The following is a 10978-nucleotide window of genomic DNA, read 5'->3' on the forward strand; positions in this document are numbered from 1 at the left end:
GTGAAGACTAGACCGGCCGCCGAATATAAACCGTTGTCGGTCTAAACAACGCCGGACCGTCTAGTCTCGATCGCTCGGTAAAAAGTTTGCCAATTAGCCAGCTCCATAGTGAATGCAAAAATGACAAACTTTATAGGTACGAGGTTATTAAAAATAGGAGGACAAAAAATTATTATAATTATATTTTGTCTTCTTTGTTAGCCTTCAAAATCAAAAGGCTGTAGCCTCGTGTCAGCCTCAGCAAGAAGCCCGGTCTCGTTCAGCACACATTGAGGCCGTCGTACATGATCGTATAACGCCGTGCCTAGTCAGAAGAGATTCCCCAGCCAAACAACCCAGTCGTAGAGCAGCAATTTTCACTTGCAGTCCACGAAAATAACCAAGAGAAACGTCGAACAATTATTCTTCGATCTTTTTGTCACATCCTCTCAGGCGAAGCCTGCAACACGTATTTAATTCTTGTTTTCAAAACCCTAAAGAAGTTATAGTTCTGGGGTTAAATGGCGATTACTTCTTCCCTGCTCGGAATACTTCGCACTGGCCGTGTCCTCCGTTCTTCCTCTTTTCCTACCAATCCCAGAGTATGTATCTCCTCTCAATTTTGTTTTCTTTCTCTAAAAGTTTGCTGGTTTTACTTTCTTCATGATTGAGTCTATACAATAAATTGCATGATCCTGATTAGTGATAACATTCATTTTTTATTTATGCGATTCTGGAATTTCAATATTCTAAGTAATTTCATGGTTATTGGTGTTATGGTTTTCTAGAATGTCTATTTAGATAATTTGGGAGTTAATTGCTCAAATTACTTACCAGTGGTTTACTGTATTCTTTGCTGCTCATAAACCCTGACGAAATACAGTCATAAATTGTCATTTGAAAGGATTTGCTTTCTCCATTTATACAATATTATTTGGACTGATTGCGAGAGTTAAAAGAGACCAGAGACGTTAGGGATTAGATCCTACACATGTAGGGTCATATGCCCCAGCTCCCAATGGACAGGGTTTATCAGCCTCCCCAACCGATATCTAATTCCTTGCCCGAACATCATTTCCCTTCATTTACTCCTCAAAGCAAGAATTTTCTAGATTCTGAATCAACCTAATAAGAAAACGAAGAAACTAAACTTGATTGTTGCATGATCTACTAGTAGAGTAAAGTTCTTACCTTGTTTTAGTTAACAAACACCAAAAGTTAGAAGCCTGTCAAGGTTAACACTAAAAATTTAAGTTTCACTTACCAAAACCATGCGCCTCAAGGTCTTCTTCGGTTAACAATGTTGTACATCAACTGTTACATAAAATTGCTGCTCCTAACCTTGACGCCCTATTATGATGTTGTTTCTTTTTGGCTTTATAATAAAAAACTGTATTGCTGACATTATGGCGCACTTTGTCAATGCAGCTGATTTGTAAGCTTAATACATCATGGACGAGTTCTCCGTCGGTTAAAAAGATGTCAAGTTTGGCCGAGAGACTGTTCAGGTGCCTCCTATTCAATTTTGTAACGGTTGATCAGAGATAACATACATTTATATTTCTTGTCCGTATCTATTCCCTTTTAACGAAATGTTATCTTGTTTCACTCCAGCTCAAAACCCATAGGGAACTATATAACTGCAAATGTACAGGTTGAATTTTCAGCATCATTACAATTTTCCCTCCTTGCATATTGTTTTGATATTTTTGCTTCCGTCTGTACTGTTAATTGACTATAATGTGTTCAGGGCACAAATAAGGATCACAATGTCACCATCCCAGAAGAGTCAGGATTCAGTTTCAAGATTATTGAGACACATAATGGAGATGCGTTGATTAAGAGTGATGACACCGGACACCTGTATTCAATTAGTCATATCGGTCCCTACATTTTTACGAACTTAAAAAACTACGCAGAGACTTCCTTTGGGCGAACACTTTCTAGAGCTGTGATCAGGGTTCCTTCATACTTCAATTATGCTCAAAGACGAGCAACTAAAGATGCAGCTATTAAGGCAGGCTTAGAGGTAGATAGGATTGTTACAGATGACCCACCTGCATATGCTTTATTTCGGAATGATGAGAATCATATAGCAGTTCTGGATCTTAGTGCCGGAAATTTTGATCTTTGTATCAAGGTATAACTTCACTATTTTGTCATCGGCTTTGTTTTGTTTTAAAGAACTTCTTGTGCTTAGTTTTCTGAACTTCATACCGTCCGTCTTTTTCCTCACCCAAGGAACAAGCAACTAGCAGGGGCTCTGATGACAATCTGTTGGAATTTATTGTGAGAGAGTTAAAGAAAACTCATGGATTTGACGTTCGAGAGGATCCATTAATTCTGAAAAGGCTCGAGGAAGCAATTGAAAAGGCATCGATCCCCAAGGCTGGTATCAAGCTTAACATACCAAGTATTCAAGGTAAAGCTGAAAGGTTAATGACAATCAAATGGGCTTAAACGTAAGAAACAATCATGTATATATGAAGTATTTTGTGGGATTAAGTTTTTCCTATGAATGCAAGAAATGTATATGGCGCATTCAGTCGAGTGAATCAGATAAAAATTTTGGTTTCTGTTGTATATCTTTATTACCATGTAAATATGTCTCTGGAAAAAGACAATGCTTTCTAAACTTGTAAGAAAAGGGAGAGTTAGAAAATGGTATTTATTTCTTCTTGTCTGGCTTTACTTCTAAAATTTCACTTGGGAGTTGGGACTTCATCATGTAAAATTAATTTCACTGTCTGATTCTTCCTCTCTTTCTTATGAAATTGTAAGTTTCTTTACTCTTTCTATTTTATAACATGTTAATTTCTGTGTCTGATTCTTCCTCTCTTTCTTATGAATTTGTAAGTTTCTTTAATCTTTTTGTTTTATAACATGCACGAAATGGGAAATTAAGTTATATTAGCTCCGCAATGGGTTTTAAGGTCAGGTGTCATTAAGTTTGCAAGCTAGCCAAGGTAGTGGCACATCTTATAAAAGATCTTACAGTAAGCATCAAAGTCCTGATCCATAATCGAGATTTCAATTTTAGCACCAACATAAATGTATTTGATTTTTTTTTTTGTAAACCTTCACAGTGGAACTTGATGATGCTTTATCATTCCCTGGTTGCCAAACACAGCAGATAAAATATATCAAAGGCACAATTGGTAACTACTTCCTTGCGTACAATGACATATTCCCCAAGATCATTCAGGTGTTTGAGTGCCAAAGGTTTTTTGCCATGATTACTAATCAAATTGCTTGATTCTCGTATAAAGGTTCCCTGTAATTAAAAAAAATGTGGTCCAGCACTCTGGCTTATAACCAGAAGGAAAGGGTTTGATAACCTGTCATCTGCAATTCTCATTACCAGCAGAGTGGAAAACAAGATTGAAGTTACCCAATCTGACCGCAGGAAGTTAATTCTAGAACATCAAAGGTGACAACAGCACGAAAAGAATAGACGCAGCAACACAGGACCTCACTACCCGATCTGCTCGCAGAACGTCCTGTGCATAACTGCGTCACAGGAGATCACTGAAACAGTGAAACCAAACAGACAAATAGAGTATCCGACCAACTATATAGGTACCAGAACCTTTACAAGGAACCTCCACCCAAACAAAGTACCATTAAGCTACATGGTCACTAGTAGGTTATACAAACAATGAAAAAGAGAACTAGAGAAGCAAAAGGCGGATTTCAATTATATGGCAAAAGTCCCACATCTACAGAACTTGAGCATGTGATTATTTGGTAAAACTCCTGGGGCTTGGGAGGATAAAAAACACATCCAACAACTAAACTCCAGAGAACAGAAGATATAGAATTAAAAAGAAGCAACGTAAAGGATAACAACCAATAATGCTGAAATAAAAAGAAGCAAAGCAAATTAACAATTCTGTTCTAACTCGGTCCTTTATCTCACTAATTGATACTAATACTCTCAAATGTTTCTATAGCAGTGTTAACACTTCTACAGCAAGTAGACCGTAGAGATTCAAATACTTTTGTGCTTAAGAGTTAAGAGGACTACTGTGGATTGCTGCAAACTACAGAGATAACTAAAAGAAAAAGTGAAAAACGGAAAATCATGTGTCGTACCAGGGAAACTATTAAGTGCTTTAACAAGAAGTCAAGACGCATGTACCAGTTATCTCATCAAGCAGAGTGGCAAACGAGACAGAGAATTCACCCATTCTACCTGCAGAAAGTCGGCAGTAGGATGTCTTGCACTGCTTAACTTTGAAACAAAAAAGACTACAGCAGTAAAAGAGTAGACCAACTGCCATTTTACGAATGCCACTAAATGAGAGATCGGAGTTCACCAAAAGCAAACACAAATAGAAGACAAGACAGATTAAAAAAATGACAGTCTATATTTGACGAAAACTTAACATAGTCTGATGAAAGTGTACGACACAATAGTTATACATTTGTGTATCCAGTTAATTCCTTCAAGAAACCCCAGGACCATGAAACCAGAGCCACATCGAACTAGAAGAAGTATAAACTGAGACCGGAAATACATCCTCCCGTACAAAAGAAGTAATCATGACACTATACAAACAGCAAAAAGAAGCAAAATACCATAGATGTTATCAACAGATGTTATTAACGAAGAAACCAAAACTGAAGCATGCAATTGTCTGGCAAAAGTCCCCCATCAACAGAACTTAAGCATGTAATTATTTGCAGAAACTCTTAGGTTTTTGGAGGATATTAATCACATCCAACAACTAAACTCCAGAGAACATAAGATACGAAATTAAAAAGACGCAGAGTAAAGGATAACTTCCTACAATGCTGAAATGAAAAAAAACAGAACAACAATGGCGAGAAGAAGAATTCCCCTTATCTTAAATCCAACCAATCACCGATCTTTGTGCATTTGGTGTTGAAGGTGCTTATTGCAAGGTAGTTCTTAGGCCAAGTATGAGGTTGACCTTGTTAGGTTCTTCAACAAGTTCAAACAAGAGCCAAGACAAGATCTTTCATCACAATGATAGAAAAAACTCTCAAATAGACCGAGACCCATTCACGGGTAACTTCCTGGTGAACATAATCCTTCAATATCTCTTCCATTCCTAGATTCATATGCCAGAAAACAGCACGGTTCGCCTCAAATATCTGTTTCAGTGTGTTCCCTTTTACAGCTGACTTTTCCACTTTCTCTATTGGCATTGCCCCAAAACATCTTGTGGTTGTATTCTGGTAAGGTGGATAAATTCCAACTTGACGACACTGAGTTTGCGCGTTAATAAGTTTGTTGGTGCTCCCTCCTAAGGTATGGAATTCATTCTTAAACTTCCCCAAATCCGATGATACTGGAGTCGCTATCTTGCCAATACTGTTCCTAAATTCAACCATCTTGTTTAATAATACTCTCCTCGACATCCTTAGACACATAAACAAAACAAAAATGATTTGTTTGCATAAGTTTTAGGATTAACTCTATCTAGATTTTGTGATTGATTCAGAAATTTAAGCTGCTAAATGAAAGTGCGCAAATTCTAAGGGAATAACCAGAGCAAATTACAATTTCAACAAGTTATTATTATGATTTCGTGGAATACCTGTTTCGATTTCCAAATTTGCAAAGAACTGAGAATCCAAAGAATAAAACCCCCGAGATCGATTCTCCTCTAACTCAATGAACACTAACAGATAGAAAAGAAAAGAGATGGAATGCGATTGAAATATGATTTGCTAGGATATGACAGGCCCAGCCCATCCCAACAAACACGGCTCTAGGCAGCCACCACCTTTGGTGTTGGGCATTCTTTAACAAAAATACGGGTGTATTAAAATTTCTATTTTTGATACCTGCTGCTCACTGCTTTCCCCAACTGTCAGAATTTCTCCCTCCGTTCTTTTCTTTTTTCCTCGTCCGAAGCTCTGAACCTACGGTGTCCTTTGATAGGATCCTGATACTAATCACACAAGACCCTAATACTCACTCAAATCATAATAACCATTTGATCCCTTGATTGGAGATCAACCATCATAATAAGCAGAGCTTATTTAAATTTGTTTCGGTAATTTTCTTGGATTATTCAAACCCTAAAACAAACTATATATTTATAATAATCAATACTTGTATTGCAAGGAAATAATCCTAAACTAATTACTAAAAGCATCCGTAATTCTATTTGGTGTCAGTGCCCCAACATCTCCAAGCCCTTGAAACACAACTTGTCCTCAAGTTGGATCGCAAGACAAAATGATATATCACATTTCGCAATTACAAGCCAAGGTGGCTTCCATAGTCTTGATAAGCTTGTCCCGTACAAGAGAACAATTAATCCAATTAGTCGCGTATCTGGAGCAGCGCAAACGACTTGAGAGTTAGCATTTTTATTGGACATATGAATCATTATGACTTGAGCATCTGCAACATTAGGTGGCAATTCTGATATGAAATATCCCTGGTCTCCAAGTGTATTTGTACACTTGGCCATTAAATTCATAAGTTGGAATATTTTTCCACGATCAAATATCCTGAATGCAAGAGAGTTCACATGGCGTCCCTGTCCTTGTCCAGAAATTAACTGACCCTTTTGGTGCGTCATGTAATAATCATACATGGCTGTGGTTGCTTCTATGAAATCAATCACTGGACGGTCATAAGAGCTTAAATATATCGTTCCTTCTCTGTTCCATTTAACACCGGTATATATACAGACAATCTGGTCCATAATTGTTGCTCCCGAAAATACTTTTGAATCTTCTGAAGTGACGAACAACTTAGACTTCCTAACACCATCTTCACGAAGTTCCTCATTGTCGAAAACTTGGCAATTAGAAGGCTGAGAAAAAGAACTTGACCCTGTATCCGGTATGTAGAGATCGTTACAGTAAACCTCAGATGGATTATCTTTTCCACCATCCTTGAATGGGACCTTGCCCCCAAGGTCTGATCTTGACGCAGGTGCAATTCCTATCTGTATCTCATCAAAAGCAATAACCTTAGAGTTGCCTTTTTCTGGAAGAAACTTTTTAATTGCGGCAGCTAGTTTAGTTTCCTCCCGACCAGCGTGTCTAATGGGTAATGTAGATTTCCCATGATCAAGTTGTCCAGTGGTCCCAACATTTATGTCAGGTTCTGTTCGTGTAAATGTAACCCCAACCTTACCTGGATTAAGACGGGCATTAGATTCAAGTGGAACATTGTTTTCACGATGGCAGTGCAATTCAGTGCAAAAGCCAATTTCGGGAAGGGAGAACTTGGTCGGAGAAATGGAAACTGGATTGACGACACTAATGGTAACCTCATGCCTATATTCTTTTTATCATTTCCATGCCTATAGTGTGAGACATCTTGTTTTTCTTCGGAAGGGATGGAATAGTCTTGCGTAGAAACTGTTACCTTATCAATTTCTTTCTCTTTATTCTCTTCATTCCGCAATCCATGACAAGTTTCTTCAACAATCTCGACTGAATAAACATCCTCGACTACCATTGATGACAAAGATGATGTAGAAACTTTATTTTGTACTTGCATAGTTTGTAGCCCAGTGCTCGATATATTTTGAGATGCTAGAAAGGCCTTAACTCTGGCATCGGATGATATACGATCAGCATGAATCTTTTCCAATAATTCAGTTAACAGTGTCTTTTTTCCATCTAAATCAGAAGCAATAGGTTGCATAAACTTTTGTTGTATTAATCCACCCTCCTTAAAAAAGACCTTGTCCTCAAGGTCCGAGCTGGAAACTGCGGGTACAATATCGTTTTCCTCTGCAACGGCTGTGGATGGACATGCTTTAGGAGGTACATCAGCCGGGAGTCTTGACCAAGACTTTTCCCACTCAAATGTATTTGTATACACTTTCTTGTCAGAACTATAATGAGTAATTTTATGTTCCACAAAAGCATCAGAACTGCAATTAATGGACTCTCTCGCGTATACATGAACATCACCAATACTTGAGTGAGCTGTATGTACCAAGGCGGAATGGGTACGGCATGGAACCTTGCGATATGGAAATCGAGAACAAAGTGTGCGACAAAATTGTGGCCATGTTAGTTCTCCTAGATCATATATCTTCCTTTGGTACCAAAGAATTTCATCACCACTGAGATGGAAAACAGCCATGGATACCTTTTCGGCATCAGATATACCATGAAAATTAAAGTATTCTTCTGCCTTAAAAAGCCACCCTTCCGCATCATCTTCGTCAAAAATAGGGAACTTCAAACTTGTTGCAGGCACACCTCGCAACCCTGCAATTATGGAATCAAGTATTCTACCAGAAGCTATAGTATCTGCATATATTTTTTCCAGCAGCGCAGCTAATTGTGTATTTGGCGTCATTGACAAACTCCAAAAGAAAAACTTGAAGTCCCAAAGAAAAGAAACCTAAACAAACTTGTACTGGTACTGGTCGTTAACCTAAATAAATTAGGTTTGGAAAGATGGAACTTAAACACTAAAATAGTTAAGATGATTACATGAACAAGACTTGAAATAATCAATTTAACTCACCCGATCAGAACTGTCTTTTTGTTGTTGTCGCACCCTGTCCCCAGATTGACGTGTCATCCTACCCTTATTCACCAGGAAGATACGAGGTTGCTTGACAATAGTGATACAGATACCTCAAATCCAATATTCACCTTTTTTTTAATCATTGAATGATGCTTTTCGATAGATAACGTCAGCAATCAATCGTTCGTGTTTTTTTTTTTTTTTTAAATAAGATGGATACGGATGGGACGGTATAGCAGCGGAAGATGTAATGAATAATAATGAGGATCTAAACCTAGTTAATAATACTCACTCAAACCATAATAACCATTTGATCCGCTGATTGGAGATCAACCACCATAATAAGCAGAGCTTACTTAAATTTGTTTCGTTAATTTTCTTGGATTATTCAAACCCTAAAACAAACTATATATTTATAATAATCAATACTTGTATTGCAAGGAAATAACCCTAAACTAATTACTAAAAGCACCCGTAATTCTATTTGGTGTCGGTGTCCCAACATCCTTTTTGTTTTTCAAATTTCAAACATTAGCATTTCCTCAAAACCCTCTTTTAAACCCTAAACCCTCGTTGTTGTAAAACTTCTCTTTCTACAGCCTCCATCTCCACCCTCTCTTAAAACCCTACAAAAATTATTGGTTCTAATGGCGATTTCTATATTACTTAGAGGTCTTGCTGGTCGTAGTCAGATTGCAACCCAGGGGCGGAGCTGAGTGAAGTTGTCCTCCCTAGAATTTACAATCCGGATATTTTAGGTTTAGAAATTTTAGGTTTTCCATGATTGTCCCCCTGGATTCTACAAAATTACTATAATATGCTTCATTTGTATAATTATTTACATACATTTCAAAATTTTCTATAACAAATTCTAGCACTAGGCTTACATACTATAAGGTTCTATGAAGTATTGATGATATTTTGTGGAGTCTTGAGGCAAATTATGTTCTTTTTGTCGCAAAATACCCTAAAAATTTCGGGCGGCCGTTAGTGTTATCTTCCCCTTTATATATTTCTCCCCCAAGTTGGAAAGTCTGGCTCCGCCACTATTGCAACCTGTCTCTCTTCTTATGAATCTATAAGTACTCTTACCCATTTTGGGTTTCTTTCAAACTTTCAAATACCGCCCCTTTTCTTGATTTGTAACACGATCCTTTGGTAGTTTTGTTCTTTACAATTTGGGAATTTAGTAATTTCTCTGCATATCTATTGGTTTCAAATTCTTGTTCTTAGGGTTACTCAATTTTCCTACAGTAAGCATAGAGATTTCAGTGAGTTGATATTGTTATGAAATTTTAGTCGAAATTGGGCATGATTTTTGGTTTCGGGGTTTTATCCAGTGAAGTGAGTTCATGCTTAATCTAGCTTGAATCAATTTGGTGTTTTGTTTGCCTTTCGTACATGTTTCAATAGTGCCAGATTTTGCAGCTTTTTAACTCTCTAATGCAATGTTTATAACTATTCGTGGGTTTTTCTAATCATGTGGTGTTCAGGAATGTTAACACTCCAATGGTTCCATCGTCTGGTTTTGTGGTGGGTAAAACGCTAAGTTTGGGTAGTAGAGCACTCTGGTAATAAGAATTCTTCCCTTTTGCCATTAGTGATACTACATTTTTCTTTTGTTAAATTGTCAATTCTGTTTGCTCTAATTAAGTTGATTTTTTTTGTTTCCACTCCAGCTCAAAACCAGATATAGATGTACAGGTAAAGGTGTTTACCTTTTGGGTTGTTTTTTGCATCAAATAAATGTAGATTGTGATTTTATTCTTCCCTAATTGTTGTATAAATTCTATGTGACATAATGAAACCAAGATATTGTCTGTGACCAACCCAACAAAGATAGTATTCAAGTATGCACGTGCCACTGACAAGCCTCAAGAAGATAGCAAGTGCTTCAAAATAAGAAAGATAATTGAGACTCCTCCTGGAGATGCACTCTTTTAACTCAATAAGGGAGGTGATAAATATTATTTCATGAGCAATTTTTTCTCTCCCTATTTGGGAATTTTTTGAAAGCTGTGGAGTCATTCAGTGGACGAGAAGTATCAGCGCTTTGTGTTGTAATACCTCCATTATTCAATTTGGATCTGCATTATTTTTTGATGAAGGCAGAAGCATTTTTTGGTATACATGTAGGAGGCGTGATTGCTGACATGATAGCTGACTCAATTCCCAGTAGGATTAACTCCGTCTGTAACTACTGGAAATCCAGTAGCACACCCAAATGGAAATAAGATAATTCTAAGACATAATTCAAGTGAACGAAATAGTAATGTTGCTTTATTATTAGATCGAGATAATGATGATATTACAAGTATTGAGACTCATAATAACCCTAACTTACTTTCTCTAAACATGACCTCTCCGCATACAAAATATCCAACCCCCTTTACAAGCAATTAAGGTCTCTATTTATAGGCGAAACTGAGTAGTGGAATATAACTCATTTTACTTCGTGGACCATCACACAATTCACGTGATCCTACTTTGTAATTCGCCCAAACCATTTTCAATAAA

At 37.2% G+C, this 10978-nt stretch overlaps 1 protein-coding gene and 1 long non-coding RNA gene across 2 annotated transcripts; one reads left to right on the forward strand and one right to left on the reverse strand.

The window, feature by feature from the left end:
- Window positions 1-340: 340 nt before the first annotated feature.
- Window positions 341-2768, forward strand: LOC113331952 (heat shock 70 kDa protein, mitochondrial-like). The gene is made up of 5 exons (XM_026578593.1): window positions 341-581; window positions 1408-1487; window positions 1594-1633; window positions 1730-2119; window positions 2221-2768. Exons 1-5 carry the CDS (start codon window positions 501-503, stop codon window positions 2437-2439), a joined length of 810 nt encoding a protein of 269 aa, XP_026434378.1. The 5' UTR covers window positions 341-500; the 3' UTR covers window positions 2440-2768.
- A 1627-nt stretch (window positions 2769-4395) lies between these two features.
- LOC113296556 lies at window positions 4396-5689 on the reverse strand. Its single transcript, XR_003333054.1, has 2 exons — window positions 5547-5689; window positions 4396-5368 (listed from the first exon to the last, which is right to left on the reverse strand). It is a non-coding gene; the product is annotated as an uncharacterized LOC113296556 (long non-coding RNA).
- Between the last annotated feature and the right edge of the window lie 5289 nt (window positions 5690-10978).

The sequence above is a fragment of the Papaver somniferum genome, chromosome 1 (genome assembly GCF_003573695.1).
Source record: "Papaver somniferum cultivar HN1 chromosome 1, ASM357369v1, whole genome shotgun sequence".
In the NCBI taxonomy this organism is placed as follows: domain Eukaryota; kingdom Viridiplantae; phylum Streptophyta; class Magnoliopsida; order Ranunculales; family Papaveraceae; genus Papaver; species Papaver somniferum.

Bases quoted from the DNA above. Each gene is read 5' to 3' on its own strand.
- LOC113331952 (XM_026578593.1), top strand. From the start codon at position 501: ATGGCGATTACTTCTTCCCTGCTCGGAATACTTCGCACTGGCCGTGTC. The intron at 582-1,407 runs GTATGTATCTCC...TTGTCAATGCAG, and splicing joins CTTTTCCTACCAATCCCAGA to CTGATTTGTAAGCTTAATAC. The intron at 2,120-2,220 runs GTATAACTTCAC...TCCTCACCCAAG, and splicing joins ATTTTGATCTTTGTATCAAG to GAACAAGCAACTAGCAGGGG.